Source organism: Mus caroli, unplaced genomic scaffold (assembly GCF_978045245.1).
Source record: "Mus caroli unplaced genomic scaffold, Mus_caroli_1 scaffold_2, whole genome shotgun sequence".
Classification (NCBI taxonomy): Eukaryota; Metazoa; Chordata; class Mammalia; order Rodentia; family Muridae; genus Mus; species Mus caroli.
Genome location: NW_028227257.1, coordinates 94,892,928 through 94,908,425, shown reverse-complemented (window position 1 = coordinate 94,908,425; position 15,498 = coordinate 94,892,928). Strand labels below are relative to the sequence as shown.

At 39.2% G+C, this 15,498-nt stretch overlaps 1 protein-coding gene across 1 annotated transcript in view; it reads right to left on the bottom strand.

Moving 5' to 3' along the window:
• The window catches only part of LOC110289969 (fatty acid desaturase 2-like protein FADS2B), a 45,122-nt gene extending 30,030 nt beyond the window's left edge, over window positions 1–15,092 (bottom strand). Inside the window, exons 1-2 of the mRNA XM_021156410.2 lie at window positions 14,493–15,092; window positions 3,519–3,629 (exon numbers count right to left, since the gene is read on the bottom strand). Coding sequence (XP_021012069.1) covers window positions 3,519–3,629; window positions 14,493–14,831 — 450 coding nt within the window. The 5' untranslated portion in view covers window positions 14,832–15,092. The remainder of the gene's footprint in view (window positions 1–3,518; window positions 3,630–14,492) is intronic.
• Window positions 15,093–15,498: the final 406 nt, after the last annotated feature.

The following is a 15,498-nucleotide window of genomic DNA, read 5'->3' as shown; positions in this document are numbered from 1 at the left end:
ATAATGATAACCTTTCAGCTCTCAGAAGTCATTTGAATTTGCTTTGTCTTTTGGAAACACTTTAAAAATAACAATTAATCTTTTAAACCTAGGGTCACCAGCTGAAAGTGGTGGGGACATGTGTGGAGGTTGTAAGATTTGGTTCTAGCACCATTATGTTCATAATAATGTTAATATCTTTATTTTAGAGCATTTACTGTATTTTAAACACTATTTCAAAAAATGTGTGATTTTTTTTCTATTACAGTCCCAATAATTCAAAGATGTGGTGATAGTGTTACTATTTTCCATGAAAAGATACTGGGATACAACAAAGTTTGAGAACTCGATTAAATGGGTTTGAGATGAGGAGGGTTAGGGTGAGACTCTGCCATCCGCTCTCGGAGTCCAGTCTTCAAGATAAAGTGGTGCCACCAGGTACACAGCTATGTAGGATGCATGTGTGTAAAATGAAACCAAGTATTACTTCCAGATACACAACAACTTTATTTCCTTAAGTAGTCTCATTTTCTGAGTCAACTCTTCAGTTCTTATCTACTTCATAGCACTATACGACACAGTACTTTGTATAAATGACTTATTGAATATCAGACAGATTTAAGTTTCTACAAACATAAATTTCAAACAAGTGAACCATTTGTTATTAAATAAAATTCCTTTAGATTTTTTGCAAATACATTCCAGCAAAATTTTAGTCATGTAAAAACATTAGAAGACTGTATAAAACAGCCAAACTATTAAAAAAAAATAACACCTATCTTGGGGAACAGTTAGGAAATTGAGGCTAGAGAGAAGTGATTTCAAGCCCCATTTCTTTGATAAAGTAACTGTGTATAGAAAGTAGTTTATTCTTCATGAATGGTAATTTCCCTAAACATAAAAGGACCGTGGTTAAGATTTATTTGTATCTTTCTTTCAACAGATAATTACTGAGTATTTTCTGCATGTCTGATCCTAGGTAGGCAGATTGGAGGACACAAGAATAAATGAAGCAGTCTTTGTTCCCATAGAACTTATCTTAGCAAGGCTTCAAATATGAAATAAAGTCATGTCTAAGTTGTCTGGCATGATGAATTAAATGCTCAGAAACATAAAGGTTGTATTGGATGAAATGCTATAAATTCCATTGCTTTATTCTGGGAATAAAATATTATATTTCATTATATGCATATAGAATTATAAAAAGTAAAGAAAATATCTTCGCAAGAAAAATATGAGTTTTGAAATGTGCAGAATCTGCTTATTTAGAGATGAATAAACAAGTCACAGCTCATGCTGGCAAAGATATGGAATAAGGGGAACACTTCTCCATTACTGGTTAAAGTGTAAACTTGTACAGCCAGTAGGGAAATCAGTGTGGCATTTCCTCAGGAAGATGGGAATTGATCTGCCTTACAATCCATCTATACCATTTTTGGTATATATGCCCAAAGGATACTTCATTCTATCATAGAGACACTTGGTTATCCATGTTCATTGCTGTACTATTCATAATAACCAAAAGTTGGAAACATTCTAGATGCCCTTCAACAGAAGAGTGGATGAATAAAATGTGGTACATTTACACAATGAAGCATTATACTGCTGTTAAAAAAAATAACATCATGAAATTTACAGACAAATGGATGGAACTAGAGAAAATTATCCTGAGAGAGATAACTCAAACCCAGAAAAATAAATATGCTAAGTATTTACTTATATTAGTCAGTGATAACCAAACTACAATCTACAGAACTACTGAAGGTAGGCATAGAGTAAACGTTTAGAAGAACATATAGATATTATCAGGAAAGGGAAATAGAATATATAATTATGGATTGATGGGCATAGAGCTGGAACAGAGAGATCAAGAGAGGAGAGGAAAGGGGGTTGTGGGAGGGAATATGGGAAGATACAGCTAAAATTAAGGGGCATTTTAGGGGTAGTATGGATATCAATATATGAAGTTGTCAAATAATGGGAGAAAAGAGTCCCAACTGGCCATCTCTTGCCATAAATTAAAGTTTCTAATACCAAAATTGGGTTACTGGATAAAGGGGTCCAATGGAATCCCAAGGTTCTTATAACCTAGGTTCTTGCCAAGACAATAGGTTACTCTCTACAAACTGACAGCAAGGACTCGTTGCTGAAGACAACACCTCCATAACTCATTGATCGTGGAGAGGTTGACCTTCATCCCTACATACTACCATCATTGGTATAGGAAGGTTCTCTGAACACTACCAAATGTAAACACCCAGCTAGTCAAAAAACTTATGATCTATAATACTGCCCTGCCTGCAAAATATGCTAGAGTAGTGGTGGCACAAACATTGTGAGTAACCAAGCAATGTCTGATTTGACTTAAGGCCCCCACCACAAGATGGAACCCATATGCAATACTGCTTCAGTGGTCAAGAATCACAGGCAATATATCCCAGAGACCCAGAGTAAAACTAAATAAATAATACTGATCTAAAATAAAAACAAAAGTATAAAAATTAGTGATAAAATGACTCCTAATGATATTCTGCTATACTCAGATTAGTGCCTTGTTCAGCCATCACCAGAGAATCTTCTTCCTCCTTGAGATGGGAACAAATATAGAGACTTATAGCTGAATATTACCACAGAGAATGAGAAAGGCCTTGGAACACTTAGCCCTAAATAAGATGTTTATACCAAATTACTCCCCTCAGAACTCAGGGAAGCATGAGGAAGCAAAGTCAGACAGTGTTCCAGAGCCAGAGGAGATTGAGGATATCAAGAAAACAATGCCCTGTAGAAGCTCACATGAACTTACAGAGACTGAAGAGGGGTCTGCACAAGATCTGCACCAGGCTCTCTGCATATACATTATTGTTTCTAATTTAGTATTTTATGGGACTTTTGAGTGTGGGAATGAGTGTATCTCTGGTCTATGTGCCTTTTCTTGGGCTGTTTTCCTTCTATTAGTTTGTCTTGTCCAATTTCCCGTGATGGTTTTCATTCTGTCTTATTATATTTTGTTATATTTTATTATAATCTCTGAGAATCCTTACAGAGACAGACAGGGATCATATCATGATGAGAGAGGGGTTGGGAATAATAGAGGGAGGGAACTTCAATCAGGAGATATTTTGTGAAAGAATCAATCCTCAGTAGATGGAGAAAAAAAAGAACCTGCACTTCATGCAGTTTCACTTACTTTTAGTTATCCCTAACTAAAATAGAAGAAAATTCCAGAATTTATAATTTGTGCATTGTTCTGAGCATAGTGATGGAATATCCTGCTACTCTGCTCCACCCTTTCTTTCACCTGAATTGCCCCTTCATCCTGGATATACTACATTTTACCCAGTTAGTTAGCAGCCATTCTGATAGTCATAAATACTCTCCTACTGCTCATATTATCCAGTATTTTAGGCCTCTAGTTGGGGAAAAGTCTTAGGGTGGACACCTTGAAGACAATAAGGATATACTCTAGTAATATTCAGTGTTCTTGGGGAACAGCCTTACCCCAATCCTTCTACGTTCTTCGATCCTGAAGCTGTACTTACATTTTTGTTTTTCTCCTGGCTTGGTTCTTCTGGAGAAAGTTCTCCAATGAGTAGTGGCTTAAGATACAGCTTCACAATGCTCAGATCCAGGTGCATGGCCCTGACAGCATCCTGTAAAGCATAGATACTTGTTAGAAGCATGTAAAAGATGTGTTTATTCTCACCCATGCTCCTTCCTTGCCCATCCTGGTCCTAAACTGGCGACAGCACAGACCTTCCCTCAGAGAATTTGCTTATAATACCATGCTGATGCTTTAAGGTGAGGCACCAACTTTATTTTTGAGATGCTTCTACAAGGGTCTAGGGCAGACACTGTCGAGGAACAGGTAATTCCTAGAACATTGATTACATCATTGTTTCTTTTTATTAAGCATTGAAAAGAAGAGTTCCTTTAGTTAATTAGCCATGGTGAGTCTTTTTAAAGTCCATATCAAGTTTCATGTGAAAGTTTCTTAAACTATGTAAGGCATGCAGTCAACAAGACTCTACGCAAATTACATTTTCTATTGAGGGTTCCCTTTAGGCTCTTGACTAAGTTTCAGAAGAATGAGGCCTCTTCAATTAGTTATTCCAGAGAACAGTAGATTGAATTTGAGAGCAACATCTTAAAATAAAGATATGAATGATTGGAGGAGTACAGTCCTTGAGCCATGGGCTGTATACTCTCAGCTTTATTCATCATCGAAGGACTCTCATCACGCCATAGAAATGATGTTGCTAAGTAGTAATTCCACATCACTGCAGGACGGTGGAGTTCTTATATCCTGTGTATGTTTGCAAGTAAATGGCTCTTTCCTCCCAAGTGCTTTTATAATTTTTTTTTGGGGGGGTTGGATTTTACAAGATGGGGATTATTAGCTTTCTGCTGTTATGACATTGAGGTTGGAGTGATTAAAACTGAATAAAAATAACAAATGTTCTGCCTGGAATATATACTCAAGGATCGGGTACAAATGTGGAGCAATGGCTTTGCACAGTACTGGTTGTAAAACGAGGACTCTGGAGCCATTCCTACACTTCAGATCTGGTTTTGCTGTTTACTGCTGTGCAAGTGTGAGCCTTTTGTGTTCTTGCCTTATATGAATCCTATATTTTCTTCTTTAAATTGAAGTGACAGTTGACACTCAATTCAGAACTCAGTATAAGGTTTGAATGGATTAATTAGGATGCTGATTGGTGCATACTAACTATATGGTACTTTTAAAAGGAGATTTATTTTTATCACTACTTATGTTTATGGGTATGTATGTATATGTACATATGAGTGTGAGAGCCTGCAATGGTGAATGGAGCATGAGATCTCCTGGAGCTGGAGTTACAGGCTGTTGTAAACTGCTGCTCATGGGTGCTACGAACTGGGTTCTATAAAAATAACAGGTACTTATAACCACTGAACCATTTTCTTAGGCTTCATTCTATAGTACTTGTTAACCATCTTTTTATGTTTGTTCAGTGATAAGAACTCAACCTTCTCTTCAATGTGGCAATTCAGGCTTTTATTTATATATTCTAACCATCAGTAGGCTCTGATTATACAAATGAATATACTGAACCCTGGATTTTTAGTGCCATGGAAGTTTGCATAAGCCTTCATGTGAGAAGGTACATATATGATGAATTAGAAGTATGCAGTAATATCAAGTTTGTAGATTGACTTCACCAAAGGGTCCATAGATAGAATGCTAGAATCCTCCTGGGCTCTATGTTCATTTTACTCTGCACACTTCTCAAGATAACTTTGAACAACAATGGGCTACATTTTTTCAAAGGTGTTTTACATTTTTTTACATTCTGTGATACTAAAGTTTAGCTCTCTTAACCAGGCAAATAATTATTCATTGGTTAAGGGAGTGATTTATGTGTCTCATGATAATCTATACTGATTAAATCATCCACCTGCTGTTTTTCAGCAGGTTAGAATGGGATAGCATACTGGCGGATCAAGTGTCAGCGTACAGATGACCATAATAAGTTTCAGAATATTTAGTAGACCTTACAATAAAGTGATCTAGCATGATTTTAAGTTGTGTTGATAACCTACTCTTCTGGGTTCCTTGCCACTTTTGAGCCTGAGGAATGATCTGAAGTCTGGGCTCTGGGGACTGACACTGAGGAGCCACAGAATATTGCAGAACAGTAAGTATGACGATTTGTGGAGCTCTTTGCATCATAATATTGAGGAAGTAGAACAAAGGAGTTCATTTAATCTTAAAGTACTCAATGCTTTTCTAATAGAATCCATATACTAAATTGTGAAATCCCTGCTTGAAAGCTAGTAAAAACAGGTTCTGTTACCCACATTCTTGGGCAAGCATGCTCTTGCTGAAGGGCGTGGAGTAAAGAGAAGGAAGAAGTCTGGGAATGCCAGTATATACAGAATTCACTCTATGTACAAGGACCATACAGGCTCATAGCTACCAGCTTATTCCTGTGAAGAGTTATTGCTTTTATTGTACAGAGAGACATCGCGTTTTCCTACATACTACATGGAGAACAGCAGAGCTAATGTTTGACCTTGGAGCTAAATAGAGGAATGACACCATAAAGTTCTACCCCAGCCATCAATATCTATAATCCTTTTCCTGAGAGACATGCTGCTAGATAATCTTGAGATAATATTAAAATCAGTCTGTATCTTCTGGACAAATGGTGATGGGTTCCCTACTGTAGGCAGTCTCATGAAGCACTTTGCTGCTGACTTCAATTTGCCTCCTTAGGCTAACCCTTTGTGGAATTCACTACTGGAACCTTGTATTGAGTAAAATTCTCCACCTTTATAGAACTGAATGGTTACAGATTTTATACTCTTCCCTTCAGTTCCTCCTTCCAGTTTTCTCTACACAAAGGTCTTTCTTAGAATTTGTTACCAATATTAGATATTTTCCATCCTTTGCACATGGAGGAAAGTTGTTCGCGAATACCCCCTGCAATCTCATAACACACACACACACACACACACACACACACACATTTATTTGTTTATTTAATGAGTATTGGGACACATGCATAGATGTTAGAGGACAGACTTTGGGAACCAGTCCTCTCCTTGCACTATGGGGTTCATTCATCACAAGGCTCAAATTCAGGCCCTCATGGCTGGCAGCAAATTGTCTTTACCTATTGAGCCATCTCATAGACTATAAAGCCTTTTTGTATTGTACTGAACCTTGCTTCTTTAGTGAGCTTCTGAAACTAAGACTGTTTACTAGTTATCAATTAATGTAGACCTAACATCTACCACTGTGCCTAGAATACAATGTGCAGTGAATACACCCCTGATGAGTAAGGAAAATATGAAAAACAGGTGGGCAGAGCAGTTCTGCATGAGGTGTCAGAATGACTGAAGCATGAATAATATGCTGCTCCCATTTTCCCTGCACTCTTTTTGACTCCCTCTTCAATCATCTCTGCTCTTTAAGGTCACCATCAATTGCATAATATTGCAGTGCCTCTTGAAACCAATTATTTCCAAAATCATATCACATCATATCATATTGAATATTATTTTACTTTGGAATATTGTTTAGTGCTAGGTATCAAACCTGGACCCTAGCAGTTAGTCTGATAAGGGTTGAACTGTTCCAAAAGATGATGATTAACAGACAAACACAAACTCATGAGGCACCAGTAGGATCAATATCACAAAAAAAGACATGTGGGATGTGGCTTTTCCCACACATGAGCTCACAAATTTATAAGTCCATACTGGGAAGTGGAGCCAAGAGGTTATTGTTGGATATATAGTGAATTACAGGTAGCCTGGAATACATAAGACCACTTGTTTTTACATTCCCTTGAGTAATCCCACCCCATTTTTTTTCAGAACTTGTATGCTTCTAGGTTGTGGCTAGCACAAGAATCCTGAGATCCAAATGTAGGGTGAGTTGTAAGTAGACTGAGTTATGGGGAGAATGCATCTTTGTCCTTGCCTTGGGAGAGAGAAGCAGCGTGAGAGGGTGCCCACATGAGCTTTCAGGTGGCTATATCTCCACCAGAGTCCCACTGGAAGGCCTTCATTTGCTACTTTCAGGTGAATTCCAGCCTTTTCTCTCTATTGCCATTCCTCTTTCTCTCACCTCCTCCCTCTCCCTCTATCCTTTCATTCTCCTACCTTACAAACTTTTCTTTTGATATTCTAATAATGGGCACCGGGGTGGCTTACTGAGGTGCCCACATCAATTAAGATTGGCATCCTCCTTGTTTATCTGGCTACCCATCAAACATTAAATCATGTCTCCATAGTGTTACTCCCACTCATCTTCTCTTTCCAGCTTTGTTGTTCATTCTCTATTTGGACTTTCAACATGTTTCTGGGACTCCATCTTGGTTCCCTTCCTTTTGACTGTCTTTTCTACATTTGATCTAAGCCAAAAGGCCGAGAAGCAATTGACTGTCTTTTCTTAGTTTCTTAGTTAATTGCCAGGCTGACCTCTCAGAGTGGCAACATCTTTCTATGTTCCATTCTCTCTTCTTTATGTTTTTGTAATTAACTTTTTTACTAGCAGATGGTAATTATACATAACAATCAGTTTCATTATGGCATTACCATATACATACAATTTCTATATATGTTATTATGAATATATAATTTTAATTACAGTTATCCCTTGTTCTTCTCACACTCTAGAAGATTCCCTTCCTCTTCCCTCCTGTCTTTCTGTCTTTTTATTCCTTCTCCCTTTTCTCTTTCATTTGATGACCTAAAGAATTTCATTAGGGTTGCTTATATTATCCAGAGTGAGAGATTATTTATAGGAGCATGGATTCCTTAAACATGGCTACACTACTGAAGAAAAGATTTCTCTCTATCGCTAGGACTGTTAACTTCCTATGGATACTCAGGAAGGGTGAGGTCTCCTGTGCCCCTCTCTCTTAGCTGCCATGGTCTATTTTCATCTCCTAGAACCTGGAATGTCTTTTGTCTGTTTTTCTCAGCCATCAGTCAAGTGTGCACTTTGGCCAGTATTATGCTAAGCAGAGGAAGTGGATGGCCATGATGCTTGGATACGTAGTCATGACATAGTCACATATGTTCACCTTGTTTTCTCACACTGTCTTCTCTTTGCCCTAGCTTTGCCTCTGGCAGCTGAGCTCATCCCAGTCCATATGGTTTCTTTCTTTTGCAGTTGTACATGGTGTGTTTTCTCCCTAAGCATCCTCTAAAGTGTTGAGGAAGACTCATTCTATGCTTTCATTGGCCATCTCTTCCTTGTTTTTTCCACATTCAATATAAGAAAAGACTTGACAGAATGTGTTATATTGTGTGTGTGTGTGTGTGTGTGCTCATGTGAGCGTGTGTGCACATGTATATGGAGACTGGAGGTTGTAGTCAGGCATCTTCTCAGTCACTCTCTCCCTTATTCTTAGAGATACTGTTTATCCCTGAATAGTGCCTCTCCCTTCCTTGGAGCTCATTAATTCTTCTATGCTAGCTGGCCAGAGGCAATGTTCAGGAATCTACCTGTGTCTACACTGATAGTAAAGAATATCCTTTAATTTAAAGGTCTCCAGTACTGGGACCACATACATGATGCAGTGCCCAGCATTTTAAGAGAGTGCTGAGGATTCACATTCAAGCCCTCATGCTTGAATGGCGTCTTAGGGTTTTACTGCTGTGAACAGACACCATAACCAATTATAATGTCTTCTTAAAAAAAAAAAACAAAACAACCTTTAATTGGGACTGACTTTCAGATTCAGAGGTTTAGTCTATTATCATCAAGGTGGGAGCATGGCAGGCATGATGCAGGCAGAGCTAAGAGTTCTACATCTTCATCCAAAGGCTGCTAGTGGAAGACTGACTTCCAGGCAATTAGGGTGAGGGTCTTAAGCCCACACCCACAGTGACACATTTATTCCAACCAGGTCACACCTATTCCAACAAGGCCACATCTCCAAATAGTGCCACTCCCTGGTCCAAGAATATACAGACCATCACAAATGGCAAACACTTTTCTGACTTCAGCCCTGTCATTGCTTCTCCTAAGGTGTGATGTTGAGAGATTGCCCTGAACTTGCTCTCATTATTGCAAACATTGCAGCATCTATGTATCTACCATTATAATTGTAGCTAATTCCTTGGAACATACCAATGTCTAGTATAAAATGTATGGACAAGTATTTATTTGTATGTGTGTCTTATCATCAAAATTCTTAGAGATATTCATTCTAGAGACTGCAAAAATAATCTATCATTGTGAAATTAAATGATAATCTTTACAATAGTTTTAAACTTACTGGCTTTTCCTCAGTAAATTCATAAACATGGGAAGTCCTGAGCCCTAAACTCTGTTTATTGACACTCTTACATTAGCTCACAATTATATAGCTTGCAAGCAACCAAATAACAATGCATGCAGTAGCAGAAGCTTATGTGTGGATTTTGTTTTATTGGTTTATTAAACCACCATGGAGAGCATTAAAATCCATCTCAGGAGAATGAAGAGATGACAAAATACAAAACTGTCACAGTTGAATATTTAATTTCAACTGAGCACCATAAGGGGCATTTTCTTTGACCTCCATTGATTTTTTTATAACAAAAACCAAGATTAAAATATTATTATCTCCTTTAATTAATAAGAAATGAAGATTCCAAGAGCTTAAACAGTCTCCTCAGGACCTCCCCTATAAGTGTGGATCCCAGATCTCCGCTGAGTCTACTCCATTCTGAAATGTATAGTTTTAAACATTAGGCCAGATTCCTAACAAAGCTTTAAAAAGGCAAGTGACTGACCTCTGAGTCACTTACTCGAGTTGACCCTGTGGTATTTCTTCCATGTCTTAAGTACCCTATTCACCTTTTAGTAGGCCCAGAAAATAGTTTCTCTGTAACTAAGAGAAAGGTACGCTATCTGGGCAAGTGCAGTCATGAGTCTAGTATCTACTATGCAGAAATTATACTGTGGTCTTCAGTTGCCAGTCAGGAAAAATTGTGCTAATACCTCCTAAGCCATAAAGTGAGCGTTTGTCCTTGGGCCTTTGGGCTTGGTGTTCTGATCCCAATTAAATGGTACAAACTATAATCAGAATTTCTGTGCTGAGAATAAACTTTTTGAGAGTAATAATCACACTTGGAGGATATGGATGCTATAATTTGCTGAACCTTAATGTCTTCAATTATACACCATACTATGCTTGCATTCATTCCATTTACCATAGTTCAGACAGGCAGACAATGGTATTCTTTTGTAGATCATGGAATTGAAACTCTGGGCATTTCAATAGTTTCCCTAAATTCACGCAACAAATCCCAGTACATGTGTTCTTGGTCCTCTGAGTAGCCGGGGAGAATTAGAATTTCCTTGCTTCCCATGTCTCTCTCCTACCATTCTTGAGCCACCTTCCTTTAGAGAACTTTCTATTTGAATGCTTTTGGATTTATTTTTCTAAAATATGTGGTTGACCAAACATAGGATTTTCTTTCTTGATATGTCTCAATACTAATAAGGTGGCATCATCAAGGCTGGTGGCTTTGATGATATTAAGCATTTCTTCCTCAATGGCTAGGCTGGAAATGACCACTTCCTAACATCTGGGGTATTAAAAATCATATCAAAATTCAAATCTATCACCTGGGCTACTACAAACTGAGTGAGACAGTCAGCAATTTTCAATATGATTGAAAGCTCAAGTACTGGCCAACACATCTGTGAGGCAATTCTGTGATTTAACATAGAAAACCCTGACCCAGGCCAAGTGTGATGATGTATGCCTATAATCCCAGCATTCTGGTTTTTTAAAATCAATTATTTTATTTTATTTTATTTTTGAGACATGCTCTTACTGTATTGCCCTGTCTGGCCTAGAGACAAAGATTCAGATCAAGGGCATGCACCACCACACAGAGTATTACATTAGTATTCAATGTTCCCAAATCTGGCCTTCTAGGGCACCTGCGCTCACATGCACACTGACACATACAGATACACATAACTTAAGAAAAGTTTTTAAAAAATATAAGTCATGGACATAACTTACTTTCTTTTAATCTTTAAGGTTTTAGTTTTATGTGTATGTGTTTTGCCTGCATGTATGTGCCACATGTGTGCTGTACCTGTGGAAGCACTAAAGGACATCAGATTTGCTGGGACTACAGTTATAGATGGTTGTGAACCACCATCTGGGTACTGGGAATTAACTTCTGCCCTCTGGAAGAGCAGCCAGTTCTCTTAATCAGTGAGCCCATCTCTCCAGCTCCTCACATAACTTGTAATAGATGTGTTTTTTGTTAGATATTTTCTTTATTTATATTTCAAATGTTATCCCCTTTCCTGGTTTCCCCTCTGAAAATCCAATATCCCCTCCTCACTTCCCCTGCTCACCAACCCATTCACTCCATTCTCTACTACATATGCGACTAGAGCCATGGGTCCCTCCATGTTTACTCTTTGGTTGGTGGTTTAGTCTCTGAAAGCTCTGGGGGATACTGGTTGGTTCATATTGTTGTTCCTCCTATGGGGCTGCAAATCCCTTCAGCTCCTTGGGTCCTTTCTCTAGCTCTTCCATTGGGGATCCTGTGCTCAGGCCAATGGCTGGCTGAGAACATCCACCTCTGTATTTGCCAGGCATTGGTAGAACCTCTCAGGAGACAGCCATATCAGGCTCCTGACAGCAAGCACTTGGTGGCATACACCATAGTGTCTGGGTTTGGTGACTGTATATGGGATGGATCCCCAGGTGAGGCAGTCTCTGGATGGCCTTTCCTTCTGAAGGTGGAGGTCAAGAGGTCAGGGTCAGCTTGGCACACTGGAGATCTTGTTTCAGACAAACAAATAAAGCCATGTATTTCCTGTGTGCTGTAGGAACAAGGGGATGGATGGACTAGCTAGGCAGCTGTGGCTATTTTGTTTTTATGCTGTTGTCTTTTTGCCATTTGACATTTGTTCATTGTTCTTCTTTTATTTTCATATATACTCTGCTTGGCTCTGAGTGTGCTTTTCTGACACCTATGACACCTCCTCCTTAGCTGCTAAGTAAAGATTGAACATTATTTAAAAACCATATCAGGGGCTGGAGAGATGGATCAGCAGTTAAGAACACTGACTGCTCTTTCAGAGGTCCTGATTTCAATTCCTATCAACCACATGGTGGCTCACAACCATCTGTAATGGAATCTGATGCCCTCTTCTGGTGTGTCTAAAGATAGCTACAGTGTGTGTGTGCATGCGTGCGAATAACTGTATCAGAACTGAAGTAGTATAGATATGACCAGGCCTGAGTGGAAAGACATTCATCTGATTGACTGAAGATCAAGGGCTAGACAGTGAAGGGGGATGAAAAATTAGGGGAAAAAGGAGAGTTATGGGAAAGACATCAAATTTAAACTTTAAAATCCATCAGGTATCTACCAAAATACTATTTCTGGAACATACTATCTGCATACAGATGTTCTATGAGAAGAAACCAGTTGGAGAAATTCTTTGCTAGTTTGTGAAATAAAGGCAAAAACTATCAAGCCCCAGCTTAAATTCCTGTTTTGCCATATACAGATTTTCTGACTTGAGTTTGTACATGGGTTCTAGCTCTTTGTTTTTCTGTACTGTGACAGAAAAGAACACCTGCAGCGTGAGAGGAAGTGCATGATGCACACAATATTTAAAGAGGGATTAAAAAACTAGGATCATACTATAGGGCTTTGGCTGGCCTAGGACTCTCTGTTTACATTCAACTGACCTTGAACTCCCAGAGATATGTCTGTCTCTGCCTCTTGAGTGCTGAGGCTAAAGGTGTGCCTCACCACATCCAGATTAAAAACAGATTCTTAAATGCACTAAAGAGTCTGGCATACCTCCTTATCAAACACTTAGTGAAGTTTAAAATATTTTTCATTTGCATTACTTAACGTATTTAATGTGTGTGTGTGTGTGTGTGTGTGTATACTAATACATGTGGATGTCAGAAGACAACTTGCAGGAGTTGGTTCATCTCCTACCAGGTAGTCCCTGGAGGTTGAGCTCAGATTGCCAGGCTCTGTGGCACATGTCTTTACCTGCTGAGCTATATTCTGTCTCTAAGTTTTATTTTATTTTATTTTATTTTATTTTATTTTATTTTATTTTATTTTATTTTATTTTATTTTATTTTAAAGGACATGCAGATACACAGAACTTTATGGTTAAAACAAAGCAACCTGAAGACCAGCATTATCATGATCAATCCTTCTATGCACATGGCTTACCTCTTTGAGCATCAGGTACCTCAGCTGTGATGTGGGAATAACATGCACACCCCTGGCAAGAGTAACTAAGGTGGTGCCTTTGATCTCATCTGTGAGAATTGCATCACACTTGTCAAACTGCTTGAGCTACACTATGCAGGAGAAAACCGTGAACTCTCCAAGTCCTGGAAGTCCTTGGCTTTCACTATTATTCACAAACATTTGATGTACATGAAGTGAATTGTTTTCGGTAAATTCCTGTTTGAATTAACAACAGGACTTCCCCAGGTATTACTTATCTATTTATAACTTCTTGTTTATAGGACAGTTATTCTACTTTAAGGAGGATAAATAAAACACTAAAAAACAACAAAGAAAAAATCCACAGTGCAAAGTCACAATCTTCACCATAGACATTTGAATGTATCCCATATTGGACAGCTAGACCTTGAAGCCCCATCTGCTTTCAGTTTCTTGACAGATAGGAATCCTGAGAAATTGGTCTGGGAGGAGCCAGTGATAGTGGAGCTCAGGCATGCACATCATGTACGTCAGTGTTTTGGGGATGAAAGCTAAGACCTCAGGCACTCAGCAGCATTGGAGAAAGGCAAAGAATGGAGGGAGAGAGGGAAGGGAGGACAAGAAAGTGGGAGGGGATGGGAGAGGGGTCAGAAGAGAGGGAGGAAGGAAGGGAAACTCGCATACACACACACACACACACACAGAGAGAGAGAGAGAGAGAGAGAGAGAGAGAGAGAGAGAGAGAGAGAGAGAGAGAGAGAGAGAGAGAATAGTTAGCACGTCGATGTCCTTACCGTTGCATCTTCCCCAGCATAGTGGTTGAGAACCCGACGTCCACCTGGATGCTTGCCAGCCCAGTCAGTCACATTGTAAACCTTGCGATCAATCACCAGCCACTGGTCTGCTTCCTGACTGTGTCTCTGGATCTCCTGCCAGGTGTACAGATTGAGAGATTTCCCGAGCCTGTAGCCCTTGCGATTTGCCTCCTGCTTTTCATAGACCTCCACTTTCCCATTTGCTGTCGGATTCCCATTAGCTATCGGTTTCCCGTTTGCCTGATGTGTGTCATGGAGACACGGTCGACTTTTTCCAACAAGGCTCTCATTGTGCTCAAGCTTTTCCTCCAACTTCATTATTCCTGGATCCCTGAGATTATCTAAGTCGATGCCTAAACTTTCTAGTTCTATAATTGAGCCATAAAACTACTCCTTTCTTCTTATTTCATTCCACAGCAGTCCTGGTACTCAATTTAGCCTTTGACTAAATTGGCTCTTCAGAAACTGACAGTGAGCACCTGCCCAGCGTGCCCTGTTTTGGTCTGTAGTTAATCTTCTGCACTGAGGACAACTAGACTTCGTTTCTTTCTTCACCTCTCTCCTTGCTGGCTGTTACCTTAGCAGCATCTTCCTTCAGTATTAAATGTCCCAGAGTACAGAACCTGAGCCAATCACAGTCTGGATGGATTAGAGCCACCTCCCTCCCTCCACACCCTCTCTGGCTCACCCCCCCCCCCCCGCGCCATGGGAGGAGGGGCTAAGATCTGCTCTCTGATTTTTCTAGTGACTTCATGGTGGTGGGTTGGGTTTACCTGCTCTCTGAGACGCCTCCAAATGACAACCTTTAGATTTGTAAATTCAACATGAGAACAAAAGCTTTCAGAATTTCCTGGATGACTGGAGTCTGTTGCTTGGATTAGGGAAATGCTCTTTGGACAGCTGTCATTTTACCCAAAAGCTTTCAAGTAGGTTTAAAAAAATTTTTTTAAGTGTCATTTTCAAAAGCGTGAGTTGGGGAGCCTCC